Below are 21,777 nucleotides of genomic sequence, written 5' to 3' on the forward strand. Positions count from 1 at the left end.
AGGGTGGGTTGGAGCTTTGGCTCCTCAGTCCCTCAGCTCAACTAGCCACTATTGGCACTATCTCTAGATTTTTTTTTAGTTTTTTTTTTCAAGCTTTTCGGCGATGGCATCTAGATACTCCGATTTGCTGCTTTTTGGCCTTCCACGACTACCACACACTCTGCTATCAGACTCCCTAGCTGCCGATTTATTGAACAGTAGGAGAATATTGTTCAAACGAGTGACACGTTTGTCTCACGCACAACTTATAGTGTGTTGCCATGCCAGGAGGAGTCATTTATTGCCATGTGCGGCATCATCGGGGTCAGCGGCTTTGACTCTCAAATTCGAGTGTTCTTCTTCTTTTTAGTGGCGTGTGATCTGCATGCGCCACCACAGTCGATAGCAGTTCTCTGCCAGTATATCGGTTTATCTGTAGGTTGTTATTCCCCTATGTCCTTGTTTTCCCTAACCACTGATCAAGATAAAATGTCAGTGATAGTCTCTTTCAGCTGGACCAAATTAGCAAAACACATCACAATCCTTTCAATTACGACTTTTAGTTATAATTTTATAATCTATTTATCAGATAATATAACTGCTTTTATGCAGCACCCTTTGCACTTTTTTATTTTTATTTGCTAGTGTTACTTTTACTTATTTTGGAATGATTACCAGGAACTCTCACTTCATTGAATCTTTTATTATTATAATCACTTAATTTAATCTATGATTTTATGGAGAAAAAAAACTAATTTGCCATTAATTAACCATATGATGTGACTATTTTATAAATACTAATTAATTAAATTAAGAATTATTTGTGATTGAAGATTATAAGACTTTTATTTCACTAATTTAAAAAAATCTTGAAAAATAATACCAATTTTTTTAAAATATCATAGTTAATTAATCCAAAATGTTATCCATCATCTATTTTATTCTTCTATTTTATAATGTTAGATTAAATAATTAGAAAATATTAAACAAAATTGAGAAGAAAATCGTAAAAAAAGTTATAAATAATATATATATATATATTTTATAGTTAAAATGTGTAAATGCATGCCTCGTTTTGTTGACTTTTAAGTTATCCGAACCCAATGACGGTTGGAAAAATAGAACAAATATGAACCATCGATGAGGGGCGGCTGGAATCTCAGCCCTCCGATGCCTGTACAACCGCGTTGTGGGGTCACTGACTCACTACTTTTGCATTCTCTCTCTCTCTCTCTGTCCTTTCCCGTCACCTTCCAGCCATCAACTCCGAATTCAGCCCAAACGGAAAAGCACTGTGGATCTGACCCTCAGGCTGCTCTTCTCCATTTAAATCCTTTCTCTGTCTCTCCCTTTAAATTCGTCCTCATTGCTTGTTCTTCACACCATACGGAGAAAGAGAGAGAGAGAGTTTGGAAATGGCTGACGCCAACCACAGTTCGGCAGCCGCTCAGTTAGGGGATTTTCCGGCGGTTCCAACCCACGGAGGTCAGTTTTTTCAGCACAACATCTTCGGGAACCTCTTCGAGATCACGGCCAAGTACCGCCCTCCCATCATACCTATCGGTCGCGGCGCGTACGGAATCGTCTGGTACTCGATCAGATTTGGGTTTTTTTTTTTGGTTGCTGGTTTTGCTTTGATAAGTTGTGGTTTGGGATGTAACTTAACTGTATTTTCGGTGGTTGACTTTTTGAAGCTCGGTGTTGAATTCGGACACGAACGAGATGGTCGCCATGAAGAAAATAGCGAACGCGTTCGATAACCACATGGACGCCAAGCGTACGCTTAGGGAGATTAAGCTGCTTCGGCATTTCGATCATGAAAATGTAAGGAAAAAATTGAAAGAAAATATTCAGTTTCATTCAACTTGTTGGCTGATTCTAGAAAATCCATCTTTGTCTGACTCAATTTTGAAAAGTAAAACTTAACTCTGAAGTGGTATGAATTTTGGGCCCTTGAGCTAATCCTTCCTATTGGGGGGATTTTTTTTTTTTTTGTTAAATCTTGTTTTTCGATAGCAACTCATCTCTGATTATCCTTGAATTTAGTAATTAAAATTAGAATAAAAACTTCCTCAGATTCTGAACTTTTTATGTTTTAAGAGTGTTTTGCTTTATTGGAAAATGATGTCAATTATCTCTTATCTATTACCCTTTGATCTTTTCTTGATGTAAAATGATTGACATCAAATGATTGCACGATGAAATGATGATAATTAAAAGATTATAAATAGCATTCCTCTTGCTCTAATAAATGGAACGGAAAGCATTGTTTTGTTAATAAAGTTCCATTGTAGCAAAAGAAAGTTGGAAGTTTTTACTTAATCTAATATTTAAGAAACATTTTTTTCCAGAGGAGGACGGTTTAAGAAACATTCATCTTGAGCCCAAGTAATAGGGATTTGGACTTGAATAGATTCAATATATGACTATCTTGTATTATTATAGGATTTGTAAGTAGAATCACCTGCATGTTATTGAAGAGTATTCCCTTTCCTCCATATCAGAAGCTACACAGCAAATGGCATCCACCTCAACTGCTAATAACCCAGAAGAACCGGGTGTTACATAGACTAGGCTGCGTGCTGTACCTTTTGTGTAAATGTACTGCCTCTGTAAAATGTAGTGCTCTGGCAAGATTCCTTTGTAACAAACTCTGCCAATTGCCTCTCTACAGCAGCGCATGACAGCTGCTCGTCATATTGTCCATATTGTCCATACGACTCTGTTGAGTCCGAAAGTGTATATATACCAGTATTGCTCTGCTATTCAATCAATGAGAATCAGGAATTCTTCCTTCTGAAATATATTTTTACACATGTAATACAGGTCGTAGGTATAAGAGATGTTGTTCCTCCTCCTTTACGGAGAGAATTTACAGATGTCTACGTTGCCACGGAACTCATGGATACTGATCTTCACCAAATAATTCGCTCCAATCAAAGCTTATCAGAGGAGCACTCTCAGGTACCATGCCCTGCTTTTGAGTCTCACAATTGTGTAGCTCCTCGACTTTCTGAACTATGCACTTCTTTTTATTGTTAATATTTTTTTGGAACTGACTTTAGTTTTATGATGGCAATGATGCTTTGCAGTACTTCTTGTATCAGATCCTTCGAGGACTGAAGTTCATACATTCTGCAAATGTTATTCATAGAGACTTGAAACCCAGCAACCTCTTATTGAATGCAAATTGTGACCTGAAGATTTGTGATTTTGGTCTTGCTCGTCCAGCTGCTGAGAATGAGTTTATGACTGAATATGTTGTCACGCGATGGTACAGGGCGCCTGAGCTACTGTTGAACTCTGCAGATTACACTGCTGCCATTGATGTGTGGTCTGTGGGTTGCATCTTTATGGAGCTTATGAATAGAAGGCCTTTGTTTCCAGGCAGAGATCAAGCGCATCAGATGCGCTTGTTGATAGAGGTAAGGAATAAAAAAAGAAAGCAAGTCAGGATATACTTTTAAACTTCAGTTCTTTGTTGTAAGGGTTTAGTTTTCAACCTCTACGAGAAGAAATAATATAACTTCAGATACTTATTGTAACAAATTTCCTGTTCTGGTTTTCTACATGGCATTCCACAGATGCACTTAAGTATAAGAATAAATGAACAATATGGAAACTCTTGCATCATTTCAACTCTGAAGCTGATCATGCTTCTAATTTACACAACTCTTTTAGATATATAGCTGAGCTTCATTGCCTTTGTTTGTTTGTTTGGGTTTATTTATTATTTATTTTATTATTATTATTATTATTATTTTAATTTTTTTTCTGCTTTCATGAGTTGACTATTTGTTTGTCATGTCTTATAGTATATTAGTTTGCTTCCATGAGTTGACTATTTATTTGTCATATGTTATTGTACATTACTGTGTTTAGTGATTAATTTCAAGGGTTCTAATTACTTATATTAGCAATAGACTTCCTTACTAGTATTTCCTTTTGCTTTAGTGTGTTATTGGAATGAATTAGGTATTATTAATGAATTCTTTAAAGTGATTTCTGCTTGATATATGCTTATGCAGCTCTTATTTATGCCTCATTTATGTATTTATTTTCTCTAGCTCCTTGGGAAGCCAACTGAGTCCGATCTTTGGTTTGTTCGGAATGAGGATACAAAAAGATATATTCGCCAACAGCCATCACACCCTCGACAGCCATTACTCAGTGTTTTCCCACATGTTAATCCACTGGCCATTGATCTCATGGAGAAAATGTTGACATTTGATCCGGCTAAAAGAATCACTGGTAATTTTACAAATTACCTCTCCTGTTTCAGTCATTTTTATGCTTTGCTGGCCAGATGAAATTTATTAATTTTTAATTATTGTATCATTGTTGATATGAAAGTTTTTCATCAATCAACTTAAAAAGGGAAAGCAATCATCATGTTGAATTTCACTGCCTACTTCAAACTTACTTCCAAACCAAGTTGGGCATTCTAAGGCATATAAATTTATCACGCAGTTCATTAAAATGCTTTCGATCATTAATAGTTTGGACTTAACATGTTTGTTTCAGTTTGATATTTGTTCACGACTAATGAGTCATAGCTTGAGTTTTGTAGTAATATGCCATCCTTGAATAGAATGTCGTCACCGACTCTCCTTGGAACTGTCAAGAGCACTATTAGCATAATAAACCATATTTCAATGATATGAACGGAAAGAGAAAACTCAAGCAATTAAAATAATGTTTCTGCACAATCGTGTGTTCAATGAGAAGCAGTTGAATTAGGTGACAAATGAATGAAACTCTTGCATCAAATTCAGTTTTGATCAGTTATCTGTTGTTTAGAAGTGGATGCTCCATTAATTACTCTGTACCTATTAAAATTTGTAAATTGTAATTGGGTTTCATATACATTTTGTACAATAGAGTTTATGAGTTGCTTCTGTGTTGTTAGTGTATGGGAAGCTATGGTATCTGGTATACTCTCTCCATCTACTATCGTGATGTCAGATGTCAAGCACTGAAAGCTAACCTTTGATCACTTAAAAAAGGCAGTAGAAGTTGTGATTTTAAGTCCCTCAGTTATGGAACCTTCGTTTTTCATCCTGTCATGGAACACATTCAGAAGTCTTTCTTCAAATTTCACTCTACAAGGTTTATTCACATGTACAGACAAAGCAAAACTTGCATGCATATATTAGTTGTCTGAATTATACATTTATAGACATGCTTTTATCTCTAAATCGGTGGGGATTTTAGTGCTTGCCACCATTAATGCTTCATATGTGGATTTGTTTTCATGTGGAACTGAATCTGTGTTGGGCAGAAGACATGCCTCAAAGTTAAATATTGAATTAAATATAAGTTTTCCTTAAATGTACTTTTCTCCAATAGTTAATATGTTGTCTCTGCACAGTTGAGGAAGCGTTGGCCCATCCTTACTTTGAAAGACTGCACGACATAGCTGATGAACCGGTCTGTGCAGAGCCATTTTCCTTCGACTTTGAGCAACAATTGGAAGAGGAGCAAATGAAGGATATGATTTACCAGGAGGCCTTAGCATTCAACCCTGAGTATGCATAAATTAAAAAAAAAAAAAAAAAAATCTCTTTGGTTTAATCTCATAGCCTGCAAGTCATCGTGATCAACCATCGCTACTGTCAGTGTAAATTATTCTACTTTGGTGTGTGCTGATATTATACAAATGACTGCCCATCGGCTGTACTCGGCCTCCAAATTTAATTTTGAGGTCATTCCACAAGGGTGGGTTTTTCTCCCCTCCTCAACTTTGTATTTTCCTTAAATGTGCTTATATCTTAATTACTTCTTTGATGTGCTTAATCTCTTTTATGTATAGTGGATTGAATTCAGTTCAAGTCAGCTTTAATAAAAGTTGCCTATTGTTTTGTTCTGTCCTATTAGATTCATAAGTGCCAACATCCAAATTCTTGTGTAATATTTGTTGACCCCAGTTATCGAGCTCGTCTCCATCCACACTGTTCTTTTCCATGCTCTCTCTGCCAATTGGCCAACCATCAACTGGACATGAAAAATGCCTTTCTTCATCCAATATGTTTGTTATGGTTCAATCACCTGAATTTGCCAATCAAAATTCTACTTATAAACTATGTCTGGCTTTTGAAGAATGCCCTTATGGGCTTAAACGAGATCCACATCTAATCCACACGCTGCATGTCGATTTCGTACCAGTTTTAAATTCCATACCGCTTCGGCTGGAATTTTTCATTTTGATATACTATCCAATACATTCTACCTCCTCGTTCTTTTTCGGTGTAATATCTGATACACTATACCTCCATGAAATTCGTATTAAAGGACGTTGGTCCACTTCAGTTTTTCCTTCGCATTGATTTACTGCAGCAAACAAACATGTTGTTGCCTTCCCAATCTCCATGTCCACCTCTCTGTCTCGGTTCTCAGAGGAAGCAATTCTGATGAAACTCTCCTACTAAAGGACGTTGGTCCAGTTCAGTTTTTCCTGGACTTGCTGCCTTGACGACTGTTGATCAACTATTGACTTGACATGCATTTCTTGGCCCCAGCATCATTTTGTAGAGCTTTCGAAAGCAGAAAACGGTCTCTCAATCTAGCATCGAAGACAAGTATTGAGCCATTGTTAACACAACCACTGAAGTACTCATGTATTCTCTCTTTGCTTAATGAACTAAACATTCCACAACCGCACTCGCCGTTGCTATGGTGTGATAATATCATAATGTAACGACAGTGATAGCAAATCCGGTCTTCCATGCATAGATGAAACACATCGAAAGGGATTATCACTTTGTTTGCGATCAGGTATCTTCTGGTGCTCTGACAATCAGATTTATTTCCTCAAAATAACAAATTGTATATGTTTTCACAAAGCCGTTGCAAATCACTCAGATTTTAGAGCATATTGAACCACTGCGAAGAGTCTTCTTCAAACCCAATCATTGTCAAGTCTTGCCCAAGTTAGACACTCATAAAATAAGGATCAACCAACAAAAGACCAACCTGGGATATGGGAAGCTTTTCACATTACTCAGAATTTCTTTTACTCTGTCAATATTCATATGAATGATAATAATTTCATCCAGTATATGTTACTTGTGGCGGTCGTTGCCCTTACATTACACCATTGACCTTTTTTCCTTTGTTTGGCACTGGGTATTGGAAACAAAGTTCCAACTAATCTGGGATTTTTCTGCAAATGCATCGTGGATAATCTAGAAACTCTCCCAATCCGATAGCTCATAGAAATTGTTTACACGCAAGCTTTCGAATCTTAGATCTGGAGAGGGAGCATACCACAGAGCATAATTCTTACCATTTCAGCTAACTCCTAGGTTTTTTTCCCCCTTTCGTTGAAAAGTCATTTTCATCTAGTGTCTCGAATGTTTTCCTTTCCTCTTTGCAGAGGTATAGGGATATAGGTTTAAACACGTTAAACCCTAAGTAGTTGGGAATTGTAACACCCCATTTTAGAGATTAGAGAAATTTCTTGCTTATTGTTCAAGATGCCATAAAAAAATTGCAAACCAAAAGCCTAAAGCAACCTAATTCATTGATCAACTTTAACAATATTGTATCTTGTCGTTACAACTCAAAAAGAAACTTAATTATTTAAACTTAGTCATCAATCTAGAACATCACACTAAGATCCCTATTGTACCATAAATACTAATTAAAGCATCATCTTGGCTTGTAGACTTGTAATCAATATTACTATCTACTGAGTTAAAATGTAATAACAAAAATAAGTTCAATACTCAGCAAATACATACATTATATACTGAAAAAAAGTTATAAACATCATTTATATTTTAAAGGCATTGATTAGTTTCTGTTTAAATATTGAATTAAATTCAACTTATCTCAAACTAATCATTAACGAGGTCCATTACTTTTTCAACTTTCTATAAAAAAAAAAAGTTAAGCTCATCTAATCATATCGTTCAAAATACATTTTCAAAACTCACTTTTTCTATTTTACATACTGACTTTTACGATAGGTCATACATCATCTTATCTATTTTTTATCTATATAATTTAAATATTTTTTTAATAATTTTTTATTCACTTTTAATTAGGGGTGTGCATCAGGATCTAAATCTGGATCTGAATTTTCAAACATGGGCGGTTATCTGCTTGGATTGAATCTGGACTCAATCCGGGTGGATAACCGGATTCTATTTGGATATTTGGATTTTTTTTATTTTTTGTCCTTAAATCTTGGATATCCAGGTTATACCCGGATTGAATCCGGGTTTTGTAAAACAAAAAAATTCTACAAATATCTTTGTAAGTTTAAAAAGAAATTATAGCTCTTTTTTTTAAAAAAAAAAAAATCTGATCTCATATTTAAATTGCCTAGTTTTTTTTAAAAAATAATTAAAACACTTTAAAAGAATTTATAAAAAATTAAATTGAAGAACAAAATAAATACAAATGAAAACTAGATAATATTGTTGTTACATCACAATGCAAAACATAAATTTATAAAAAACAAAATAAATAATCAATTACAATCAATTACAATAACATCAATTACAAAGGGTCTTCCACCTTGATTAAGGTGGAAAATTACAATCCTGAGATTGATTTTGAGAAAAGCTCCATCAATTGCTGCAATACATCTGCATCAAGTAATCAAACATTAATTAGCATCCAGCACCATTCTTGTCAAGGGCTTTAACCAAACAATAAACTGAACCAAACAATTCAGTGTTGGCAACAGAACCTCCAAGAGGAGTGTGTGCTGTAGCACAAATCCCATGCTTTTGACAGAATTTGACTAAAGAATCACGCTGGAAATAAGGGTGACATTTAAACTGGTTACTGCATAATTAAATATTTGATCTAATTCATATTTGGTCATATTTTTTAAAGATAATTTACAATTTCTTTATAATCTCATATTTGATCTAATTCATCAGCAGTAGTACAACCCATTGAAACCAAATTATGCAAAACAGATCAAGATGCAAACTCACCAGCATGAGTAGCTCCAGATGATAGGGTATTGTTCCAATTAGCAAGCCATAAACTGTAGCCATTATAAAATAGACAACATATTATATATTAAACAGGCCATAGTTTTTATTACAGAAAAATAATAAAAATTAAAGTAACATAGTTGAGAAATCAACTTACCAAATTGTTTTTATTATAGAAAAATAATAAAAATTAAAGTAACATAGTTGAGAAATCAACTTACCAAACTGAATTGCCTAAGGAAAAATGGCCCATCATCAAACTTATGTCGAGCATTTTCCAAGTGATCAAAAGCTGGACCTGATTCAAGATCCTATAACATTTCCCAAAATAAGTTCAGTCCAAAAGAAATAAATGGAGAAAAACAGCTTTTGAGCAAGGGCACAAATGAATTACTCAAATCTTACATCAGGTAAAAGAGAAGGCCCCCCAAAGTTGTTGTCTACATATTTAATTAAATCAGTACTCTCTCCAATAACTTTGTCTACATATTTATTAGGAGTTTATTCCATCACATGATCCACTCCACAGTCCACCCCAACCAACCAAAGGAAAATGAAAGAACCCCAATTTCATTTATAATTATTATTTAATTGTGATATCTGAGAATTCAACAAGTAGCTAGCATTATCGTGGGAAAAAGGATACAAAAATTAACACCTAAACCCCAAGGTTGAAAGTTAAACTTGTCGTATGATCTTGATATAATATTGATATTTTTCTTCCTGAAAGTTTCCCCATCTCTAGTGTCAATATCATTCGACTATTTAATATCTCAACAAATCCTAGAAAGGTTGGATCATATATAGTCACTTTATTCACAATTATTGCTTGAGGTATAAAGCACTAATGCAAATATCATATCTACCAAGATCTTAAAAAAAGGCCACTATCAACAAAAAAGAAAAGCACAAAAGGTGCTACTCATGTGTAAATCCAATACTGCTATTCCATGACAAGCTCTATTTAAGGAACAACAAGACCTCAATCACATTTAATAGATGGTTTTTGGTTGAGAAATGCTTGATATCACCACCTACAGATAAACTCGGATATGTATTGTCAGCACATATCAAGCATTATAAAAGAACCTTCTGGACAAGAGGTGTGTTTTTGTCCTTTAGAATCTCTGCAACGACCACTTTAATATCCATTCCTGCATTGACCCTTGGGTCTGATTCCCATTCATCAAGAAAAATTTTATACCTTATATCTATATTTGCATTATGAAAAAGTTTCAAATTAAATACAGTGGAAATCCAGATCCCAACCAATATAAACCTGGGAAAAAAACTGGAGTACGTGCTGAGTTTTTTATCATATTTCTCCAAACCCAGATCCAAACCAAAAGGAAGGAAAAAAAATTTAATGAACGCAGTGGAGAAATAGAGAACTTCAGATTCTCAACATACAACATCCAGATAAATTAATAGCAAGAAAAAAAAATGGAAAATAGACTAGAGATTGGAAAAAAAAAAAACCAAACCCAAATCTAAACCAAAAAGAAGAGAAAAAAAAAGTTTAATAAACACAATCACAGCATCTAGAGAGATTAATAGAGCAAAAAATCACATCCCTAGCAAAAGCCCATAACCCCAACTGCAGAAATCCTTTACTTTTTATAGATCTACTCATAGAAACTTAGATCTATAAACACAAACTCAGATCTAGCTAAATTGGGCAACGGCCAATGAGAGAGGAAAGTTATATACAAACACCAAAACTCAGATCTACACACACAAACTCAGATCTATAAACACAAACTCATATCTAGCTAAAGGTAGCAACGGCCAACGAATAACCAGAAAATATTCGTAAGCAAGTAACGAGAAAAACTTGGGAGAGGAAATTGATATACAAACATAGAGAGAGAGAGAGAGAGAGAGAGAGAGAGAGAGAGAGAGAGAGAGAGAGAGAGAGAGAGAGAGAGAGAGAGAGAGCATATCGAGTAACGAGAAAAACTTGGGAGAAGAAAGACATTACCGGTGGGTAGCCACTGTAGTCATAGACAGCCAGTCATCGACGGCGACGGATCCATGTGAGCAAGAGTTAGGGTTTCTCTAGGGGGTGGGGGAGAGGATCATCGAGGTCTCTGTCTCTATCTGTCCATAAGGGTGTGTTGTTTTGTTTTTAAAATTAAAACCGGTTACAGATATTTGGTTATAAAACCGGATCCGTAACTGGGTCCGGGCGGTTATCGGCCCGGATTCACCCAGTTTCCGGATTTCGGATCCGGAGCGGGAAAAAGTCCGGTTCGGATGAACACCCCTACTTTTAATAGAATATTTTTTTAATATTCTACAAATTCTTACTTTTTCTTGTTTTATTGGCAGGTTGAGCTACAATGGAGAAGCCTTTGTTCTTGTCCTTGAGTATTTCATGACTGGAAACACACCTAAAATGTAAATGATCAAAGCCATTGGGAGAGAGAAAATAATTAAAAATATTTTAGAGATGTGAACAGTATTCTCTACATCTAGAGGATTACTGTAGTAAAATATAAAATAAAGATGAAAGTACAAAATCCATTAGAATGTACTTTTGACCAATTTTCTTTATATTATACAAAAAACTATATTTTACAAGAGCCATTAAGAGTGCTTTAAACTTTATATATTTCAACTTAAAAAGTTAAATCCATTTCAACTTAAAAAAGTTAAACACATTTCAATAGGACCTACAAAATACTATTATTCACAACTCAACTCATCTATGTTAAGATATAAAATAAATAATAAAATATATCTCTAAACTTATGGGACAAGTGGTAATTTCACATAGTATTAGAGTAGAAATCTTGAGTTTGAATCCTGACTCTACACTTTATCCTATTTAATTAAATATTTCACGTGTTGGGTCACCTATTGAGGGGGAGTCTAGCCCACAGGTGAAGGAGAGTGTTAAAATATAAAATAAATGATAATATTTATATATTCTCGTAAGTTTAAACTTTTGGGACAAGTGATGATTTCACATAACATCCAAACATAGCCTAAAACATTTTACACGACAAATATACATTATTGCTTGAACTCTTTGAGTGGCCTATGCAGATTTTCACCCTATTCGAAGGTTGTCAATATACACAAGAATGCCAAACTTCTGCCAACAAATTAATATGAGATTGAGATCTCCTTCTCCTAGCATTGCTATCCACTTTTCTAGAAATAATATCTCTTAAGAGTCTTTGTCCATGCATTAGGGCCTAGAACTTGATGAGATAAAAAGAGATATATATAGTGGGCATTGCAGGGGTGGCTTGATACAAATTGAAATCTAAGACAAAATTTAAATTAGTCATTCATAATTATAATATAATAGAATATAAATTTTGATATGAAATATTTTTAAAATTTTCAATAAAATGAGATTTCATTTAAAATTTTTAAATAAAGTTTTTTTGAATTTATATTTAATACTACAACTTAAAATAAGGTTTCAATGAAAATTTTGTACCTCAATTTAGCAAGATTTTAAAAAATTATTTAAAATATAAATAATTCATTATATTAAATTTTAAATTTAGTATTATGGGGCCTTGCACATTTTGAAAAATATAAAAATTATTTGAAATTTTATTTAATGAAATGGTTTTTATTTATTTAAAAAAAAAAAAACACTCATTCTTAATTTTAGGGGCCTTACATGATATGGGGGGCCTTAGTCAATGACCTAAATGGCCTTATCATTGAGCTGACCCTAGGGCATTGAGAACAAAATGTGAAGTAGTATAATTTACCAAATTAATCAATTAGTCAAGATTTTTGTTAGTAAACCAATAAATAAAAGGGTGATGCTACACCACCGAGAATCCTCATCAAACGGCAATTTTTTTTTTTTAACTTTTTAAAAATATTTTTTAAACAATTTAAAATTTTAAAAAAATATAAAAAAAATCATAAATATATTAAAAACACTTCATTAACCATTAAGTAAAAAAGAAGCAACCCAATCGGTGGGCTTTATAGATAGGAGTAGTGTTTTTCTAAATAAAAATTGAATATTGGACATGTCTCATTCATGTTTGTCACATATAATTTTTAAAAGCTAAAAAATCAATAAATAAAAAATTTCAAAAAAAAAAAAAAAAATCTTGAAAACATTAAAAAAAGCTAAAAATATAAAAAATCTTAAAGCTTACAAAAATTACTAATTAGATCATGTGATAGGCTATATCTTATTTATGGTAAAAAATCATGATCATCGTCCTACGTACGAGCATTGTAATTGCCACAAGTGGCTCAAGGCCAACCGAATGGGTTCCGGGCCTAAGCTAAAATTTTGATTGAGACTTTTTGTATTTTAAAAAGTAAAATTAAATAAATTTATTTTTATTTTATTTTATATTTTTCTTTAAAAATAACTCTTACGATGTTGTAAAGTAATATTATTGATTAAGATTTTATACCACATTTTTAACTAATAATTTATTTATTCTTTATTAGTAAATTTTCGATTTAGAGAGGATATTATCAAATCTAGTTTTTCAAAATGTGCTTTAGAGTCTTGGTACCCGTTTGAGAACATAATGGTTCTCAGGTATTCTCGACTATTTTTAAATTCAAATTTTTCTCTCTACTATCTCAAAATCTAATAAAATATCTTAATTCAAACTATTTTACTACTATTTTTAAACTATTTTACTAATATTTATATATATAATGAGATATTCTCAATATCCAAACAAGACCTAGGACTAATTATAATCATTATTGTCAATAAATTTTTATAAACAACCTACATATTTGGAAAAAAGTGGCTTGCCTCTTCAAAGGATTATACAAAACATTTGTATGAACACTTGAAAATTAAATTTTACTATTTATAATTTTCACATTATATATTAAACTAATAATGATAAAAGAGAAGTACATTCTTAAAAGGAGAGTACTTGAAATAATTATTATGTGGGATATTTTTAGAACTAATAATGATATAATATCTATTTAATACTTTTGATGTTTCATTTGGTTAATTAATTTTTTTAATTGAGTATTTAAAAAAAAATTTACTTAGATATTTTTTTAGGATCTTCTTCACCTAGAGGCCTTAATCAATGCCTAAGTTGCCTGATGGAAGAGCCAGCCTTGAGTGTTTTCTGTTGTTATCATCAACGCTGGCTCCTGCTATTATTATCAACGATAGTCCTGCTCGTATCTAGCAAAAATTTATATCATATGATATGGACTACCCTGTAAATTAATGTCAGCACTTTCATAATTATCTTGCGAGTATTTTGAGCTCTTGAATCTCCATCTCAAATTTCCAATTAAGCTCATTCTCCACTTTTCAAAGGCTCTACCCTGTAAATTAATGTCAACACTTTTGTAATTATCTTGCAAGTATTTTGAGCTCTTGAATCTCCATCTCCACTTTCCAATTAAGCTCATTTTTCCTCCACTTTTCAAAGGCTCTAGTTGAGGGGACATTTGGAGAATGAGATGAGATGAAAATATTATAACTGGTATATAGTAAGATGATTTGTGCATAGTAGTGAGATAGTTTGAATTAAATATTTTTTGAATCAAAAATTTTATATGTAGTCACTTTTGTGTGCTCTTTTGTACACTCCACTGATATAATTGGTTGTGTGTTAAAAAAATTGATCCAATCAATCATATCAGTGGAGTGACTGTATATAGCATTACTCTTTTGAATATTATTTTTGTTTTGAGATTTGAAAAAGTTGAATTATTTTTTTATTTTAATTTGAAAATTTGGAAAAGTTGTAACGATTAGAATGATGATTGGAAAAAAAAAATGAGATGGAATGAGATGAGATGAAATTGAAACTTTTTCCAAACATTTCCTGAATCTTGACACTTCTTGATTTTTTTTTGAGATATTGGTATATGTATTATTATTGTTGGGAGGGAATAAGCATGGAGCTATGGTTATGATTGCATTTTAAAGAAATGATATTGGAGCTGGCAGAGTCAAAATTGGTATGTAGTGGCATGCTGCATGCACAGTATAATTAGCAGCAGAACTTCGTGGTCCCTGATGAGATATTCTTGCAAATGGATTTTTTTTTTTTTTTTATTCAATTTAGTTGATCTATCAATATTTTCAAAAGCATGAATTGAAATTCATATCATTATCAGTTTTGATAATAAAAGGTTAAAAAAAAAAAAAGGAAAGAAGAAAAGAAATTGGAGTTCCAAACTGAATTATTCTTATTCCTTGATGGGAGAAATAAATAAACAAAGTAATAGAAATTGTGTATTCCAATTTTGATCAAGTACTTAAAAAAAAGTGATATATGCTAGAAGAAACATGTAATTTCAAGTTCTAGAGCTTTGGATATGGGTTTTTGATCTACTTTCAATTAGCTAGGAACATATATATTTAAATAGAGGATTGATATAGCCACAAAGAAATTATATAAAAACAATCCCAGAAACTAACGTGATTTAATCTGATTCATTAAGTCTATTTTATAATAAAAATAATTTACAATCTGACGAATCACATGAAATCATATTAGTTTATAGAATTATTTTTATAGAACCCATCTGTGGCTAAAGTATTTATCATTTAAATAATCCCTCGTGCCTTGCTTCCAAGCAATGTTTATCTTTAGGCTGCAATTCAATCCTTTATGTTGTTTATTAAAAGATACCAAATTATTGTTTTAACCAAAAAAAAGAAAGGAGAAGAATTTGAGCCAATTTCCAATGTAATAATACCTTTTATCTTCTAAAAAGTGTAACTGGAGTAAAGAGAAAGACATGGTGCACTTTCTTGCCTAAAAAGTGCAAAGCTGGTTTCAGAACTTGCATTTTTATATATGTAAATAGATCTATTAAATATCAACTAGGGTGCATTGGTCTGGCAATAGAGAAAAGGACATACCCTACAACATATGGATTTAGATTTGACTATATTGGATTTGCAAGATCATATCTTAAATATGTGGGAAAGTCATGTACGCTCGAAATACTAATAGGTAACATTTTTATGAGTTTATTTTTATGAAATTTCTCTGTAGCTATACATAACGCTTATCATATTTCACACCTTAAGTTTTTAATTCTTTTATCGAAATTGTACTCCAAGCTACCAAAATTATCAACCGCACTCATAAAATTATTCTTTAGTAATTTATGCTTAGGTCCCATTAATCTAACAATCAAGATTATGCTGCAATCTCTTGTTTTTTATTTGTCAGGCATTCTTGAACAACCACCTGAAATAAAGTTTATTTTTTTTATTGGCACTTGATGTCTAGACAAAAAGTCTTGATTACTAGGGTTGCACAAGCCTTGGACATGAAGTTTTCCACGTGTGCACTTTGGATAATTCAATTGGACTTGCTCCTAATTCGATGGCTCTTAAAAATTTTTTGCATTTTTTTGCATCCAAAGGTTTGAACCTTAGATTTGGAAGGAGCATACCAGTTTGATAGTGAAACTATTTCATCTCATCTTATTTTATTATTATAATTTTCTTAAATTTTCATATAAAATATAATAAACAATTTAACTTTTTCTAGTCTCAAAATAATAATAATATTAAAAAATAATATTTTAACAATATTTTATTCAATTTTCAACTATTATCTCAAATCATCTAATCTTATCTCACTATCCAAACCGCCCTGCACCAACCCTTAAGGTTTTACCTGAAGTAAAAATCCTTAGGACAAATGGATAGAAATTAAAAACCATATACTGACTGGCATCTTCATTTGGTGGCCCTGGTTCTGACATGGTCATGACGTTGCAGCTGTTATTATCATTATTTTGACCCTTCATAATCTATCAATACAATCCAAAATCATGTGGTCTAATTAAGCTTAGATAATGGCTTGGTTGTTCTGCCTGCATTTGCAAATTTTGGTGCCATTCTTCGCATGCCAAGGTGGGTGGGAGCAATCATGATAGTAGGTAGACTTCAACATGCATGCATTAACTACAATTCAAGTGTACATAATTTTATATACATCCATACACACATACATACATACATACATACATACATACATACATACATATACATATACCCATACACACACCTCCAGTTTGGAAAACTATGGTAGGCCAGGCATGGAATATTGGCCTATATTCTATGTCTGGCCAATATTCCATATCTGAGAATGAAGGAATCAAGGATAGACCTTGTGGAGATATAAACATTATATATGCCCTTTGATTAGCATTTAAAACGTAGCAGTTTTATAGAAAGGGCATCCACTTGAAGAAATACAGTTGACTGGTCTGCACTAATATGGATGGCAGATCAGAATTCCACATACCAAACTCCGGTAGCAAAAGAGGTGGATGGATCACCTTCCCCTTCATCGCCGGTACGCATCTCTCTCTCTCTCTCTCTCTCTCTCTCTCTCTCTCTCTCATACAGACACACAGACACACAGTGTTCTGGACTAGTATATATGTGTTTATCGTTTGTGTCTTAATTAAGCAGGTGCTTTTGTGGGCTTGACGCTGGCATCTGGAGGATGGCAGGCAAACTTGATTGTTTATCTCATTCAGGAATTTAATGTGAAAAGCATAAATGCTGCTCAGATATCAAACATTGTCAATGGCTGCATTAATCTGTTTCCTGTCGTTGGAGCCATTATTGCCGACTCTTTTTTAGGTTCTTTCTTCGTTGCCTCAATCTCAGCCTGCATCTCTTTGCTGGTAATACTCTCTCTCTCTCAGCCCATCCACGGAGCCAAAACACGAGGGGTACTTTTCACCCACGGATCACAACTATTCTTAATACAATACCCCATTTAAAACTCAGAACTTGGTTTTTATATTATAAGTATGAAGTTGTGTAAACACCAAAAGTTCCAGAGGAGCTGAGACAATTATTGGAAGCTATACATACATTGAATTTCTGATTTATATATATATATATGTTTGTTCTTTCATATGATATGTTAGATAGCGAATTGGCAAATTCACCTAAAACTAATTAGTGTTGACTATCTAAAATCCGTTTTGAAATTCGACATCACACTGATCTATAGACCTTTTCTTAGAAGGGTCGTGAGTAGTGATATTGTGGACATACCCCAACAATCTCTTCCTCATGATGATGCTCCCACGACTCGAGTTCATGACTTCTAGTTCTAACATCACTTGTCATATCCTAAGTAGTCAATCCACCTAAAATCATTTGGTATTAGTAAGGAATACACATTCAAGTCTTTTATGGCATTCGATATTGTATCCTCCAAATGTTTTTTAGAACTGTCATAGAAAACAGTATTATAGACTTGCCCCAACTGGATATTCTACATAAGAACAAAGAAAATGAAGAGAGTAATGATACAATGATTAATAGGGCAGAACTTGTTTTAATTTTCCACACATGCTTCATCGATCTAGTCTTTAGGGGGCACTCTCATCAGTACAGCACTTAAAGGTATGCTCTCCCTCTCACTCTCAACACAAGGAGTCAAGAGTTTTGTCTGATGCAAACCATTCTTACCATTGCAGGGCATAATTCTTTTGGCTTTAACAGCGACACTTGATTCCTTGAGACCTCAGAAATGTGAACATGGATCAAGCTTCAGCTTCTGCACACCACCCTCAAAAATCCAATATACAGTGCTATACACAGGTTTAGCACTGGCATGTATAGGGGTTGGAGGCACACGTTTTACCCTAGCAACAATGGGAGCAAACCAATATGATAAGCCAAAGGATCAAGGGATTTTCTTCAACTGGTATTTCTTTGCTTTTTACACTGCTTCAGCAATAAGCAACACGGTCATTGTGTACATTGAGGATAATGTGAGTTGGAGATTGGGGTTAGGACTCAGTGCCATCACTAACTTCATTGGCTTGGCCTTTTTGCTATTGGGAAATCGATTCTACACTCATGATGAACCTCAAGGGAGCCCATTCACAGGTTTGGTTCAGGTTATTGTTGCCACTATTAGGAAAAGGAAAGTGAAGCTCTCCTCCAAAATCGAGGATTACTACTATGGAAAAGATGGATCAGTCACAGAAATAGTTACAACCCCACAAAAAAGCTTCAGGTAGGAAGTGATGAGTTATTAAAACTGCAAGATTTTTTTCGCCTTCAAATCATCATTACATGTTAGAAACCATTCTTTAGCTTCGAAAATGGAAAAATAAAAATGTCATCTCCTTTAGAGACCCATTAAAGAGCTAGCCAGCATCCTAGCAAATTGCAAATTCTAATTAATTGTGCATGCTACAATATCCAAAAATGGTATGGAACTGCTCGATAGGCCATGATGTCTAGCATTATATATGTAGACCCACCCTTCGTCTATACGTACATCTGGTTCCCAAAGCTGGAAATTTATAAAAATTTTCCTCTCCCTTTGATAAAATTTAGAAAAAATACTCTATGCCCAACTCCCTTACCCCGGAAAGCACTTTCAAAAATCCCTTCTTATTGCCACCATCCAAAAAATTAAATAGAAATAACCTCATAATGTACAAAACATTTCAAGAAAATTAAACCCATATTTTCGCCTAAAGACTTAAATGTATATGTAGGGTTTTTCTAATACCATTTTTAATTCCAAATAGATGAAAAAAAATCTGAAAACTAAAAAATATTTTTATTAAATAACCCATGACTTTTCTACATTGAATTCTTCATCCCTGATCTTACTGGCCGCTAATTCCATATGCAAAAATAATAACCAACATATTTCTCTTAATCAACAACTCGATCTAGTAGTACTACTCCCCCATCCCGAATTCTTTATCCTCTGTCTCATTAGTAATGTCATTAGTAATGCTGTTAATGAAATTCAAAGTGACAAATGTTTTCTTTTGAGTTCCCAAAATTACTTGATTATTTAGTGTATTTTAGTCTTTTTGGATTGATGACAATGCATGCTTTCCCACTTCTACAACATTAATATAAGAGACTTAAATTGGTTTCCACGCTTTTCATGATTAACATAGCACTGGTCCCCAACAACAGTTCTTCCCTCCCCTTTTTCACACCAGCAGGCTTATGCCTCAGTGGAACACTAATATCTCCAACCTCTAATCCATGATATTGGTCATCACCATCACAAATTACTGCTGCTGCTGATTGTACCCCTACAGTATATATATATATATATAAATAGTTGTTAGTGGTGGTGGTTGAAGTGGACTACAAAATGGAAGTGATTGAAGTTTGTGTTTGATTTTTTTCTATTTTGATTAATTTCAGCTTAATTATGATAGAGGTTATGTATGCAAGGCTCCAATGGAGGCCCAACCCACATCTAAACCTATACATTCCAAAAGCATTAATAACTAATACAATTGAAAATCTATTGAAACTATTATAAAGAGCAAGAACTTCTTCTACCCTTATCACTCAGTATAAATAGGATATCACAATGTCCATCAAATCAACTAAACACATAAGCTCTATTAATATAGGAACATAATCAAGACCATTAATATTTCATTACTAATGACATGATGATCTACCCAAGCATGTGGAGGGAGGCCATTTAACTTCAGAAGTGTCATTACTAATTCAAAGCTACACACACACACACACACACACTACTTTTGATGCAGGTTTCTCAACCGTGCAGCATTTAAAACAGAAGGAGATGTTCATGAATCGGATGGTTCAATCGCAAAACCTTGGAGGATATGCACAATTCAACAAGTAGAAGCTCTCAAAACCCTGATGAGAATATTCCCATTATGGTCAAGCAGTATTTTCTTAGGTACTCCAATAGGAATCCAGGCCAGTTTGACAGTCCTCCAAGCTTTACTCATGGACCGTCACATTGGGCCTCACTTCCAAATCCCAGCTGGATCTATCCTAGTCTTAGTCCTAATCTCCACATCCATCTCTCTCACCGTTATCGATCGTCTCTTATGTCCTATGTGGCAGAAGTTGACTCGTTCATCTCCGACGCCCCTCCAACGAATAGGGGTAGGCCACGTACTGAACATTCTAGGCATGGCCGTTTCAGCACTGATGGAATGGAAACGACTCCAAGTAGCCCAAACTCACAACCTCCAAGACCGCCCCGGCTTCGTAGTGCCCATGTCAGCCTTGTGGTTGTTTCCACAACTAGCTTTGGTTGGCATTGGAGAGGCATTTCATTTTCCAGGACAAGTTGCACTGTATTATCAAGAATTCCCCAAGTCCCTGAAAACCACATCAACTGCAATGATTTCATTGATCATTGCGATTTCTTTCTATCTGAGCACTGCATTGATTGATCTTGTTCGGAGGGTAACTGGATGGCTACCAGATAATTTGAATGGTGGAAGGGTTGATAATGTATATTGGGCTTTAGTTGTGGTGGGAGTGCTCAACTTTGGTTACTATTTGCTGTGCTCTTGTATGTACAAGTATCAGAATGTTGAAAAGGGGGAAGATGATGCCATTGGGGAAGATGCCATAGGTGGGTCTTGAACATATTTATAGCCACTTTATCTTAAAGTTTTTGTACTATGAATGACAATCAACGCTAATCTTAAAGTTTTACCATCTACCACAATGGATGTATAATCAGTATTTGTCTTTCACATTCTCCAGGAATATTTGGTTTATCGGGAGAGTTAAGAGATGCATAAATTGTAGTAAACTTGATCCATATACATTCCTCGGTTCCTGCAAACCAATGATTGCATATCGAGAAAAAGATCCTGCAAATTTAAGAGCATTCTCATCCGATTTCCTATAACCAATCTTTTACTAAATTTTATCCAGTTCTCTAAATTAACTTTTGATTATAAGATTGCTACAGTAGCAAGCCAAAATGATCATACTTTTTATTTTTATATTCCGAATTTGTATTTATTTAGATATATTTGTTATTTCTACTCTTTCTTCCAAACTATAAACCATATCATAAAAATCAAATTTTCTAATTTTTGTTAATGT

The 21,777-nt window shown here is 33.7% G+C and overlaps 2 protein-coding genes and 1 long non-coding RNA gene across 3 annotated transcripts; 2 read left to right on the forward strand and 1 right to left on the reverse strand.

The window, feature by feature from the left end:
* Window positions 1-1,206: 1,206 nt before the first annotated feature.
* On the forward strand, window positions 1,207-5,845 carry LOC122294474 (mitogen-activated protein kinase 3-like). Its single transcript, XM_043103241.1, has 6 exons — window positions 1,207-1,567; window positions 1,674-1,803; window positions 2,806-2,943; window positions 3,072-3,404; window positions 4,047-4,230; window positions 5,351-5,845. The coding sequence occupies exons 1-6, from the start codon at window positions 1,395-1,397 to the stop codon at window positions 5,515-5,517; spliced, it is 1,125 nt and encodes a 374-aa protein (XP_042959175.1). The 5' UTR covers window positions 1,207-1,394; the 3' UTR covers window positions 5,518-5,845.
* A 2,518-nt stretch (window positions 5,846-8,363) lies between these two features.
* LOC122293256 lies at window positions 8,364-10,799 on the reverse strand. The gene is made up of 3 exons (XR_006237224.1): window positions 9,155-10,799; window positions 8,931-8,983; window positions 8,364-8,573 (listed from the first exon to the last, which is right to left on the reverse strand). It is a non-coding gene; the product is annotated as an uncharacterized LOC122293256 (long non-coding RNA).
* Window positions 10,800-16,993: 6,194 nt separating this feature from the next.
* On the forward strand, window positions 16,994-21,419 carry LOC122293217 (protein NRT1/ PTR FAMILY 2.7-like). The gene is made up of 4 exons (XM_043101729.1): window positions 16,994-17,239; window positions 17,359-17,576; window positions 18,384-18,928; window positions 20,451-21,419. The coding sequence occupies exons 1-4, from the start codon at window positions 17,161-17,163 to the stop codon at window positions 21,304-21,306; spliced, it is 1,698 nt and encodes a 565-aa protein (XP_042957663.1). The 5' UTR covers window positions 16,994-17,160; the 3' UTR covers window positions 21,307-21,419.
* Window positions 21,420-21,777: the final 358 nt, after the last annotated feature.

This window comes from Carya illinoinensis, chromosome 14 (assembly GCF_018687715.1).
Source record: "Carya illinoinensis cultivar Pawnee chromosome 14, C.illinoinensisPawnee_v1, whole genome shotgun sequence".
NCBI lineage: Eukaryota > Viridiplantae > Streptophyta > Magnoliopsida > Fagales > Juglandaceae > Carya > Carya illinoinensis.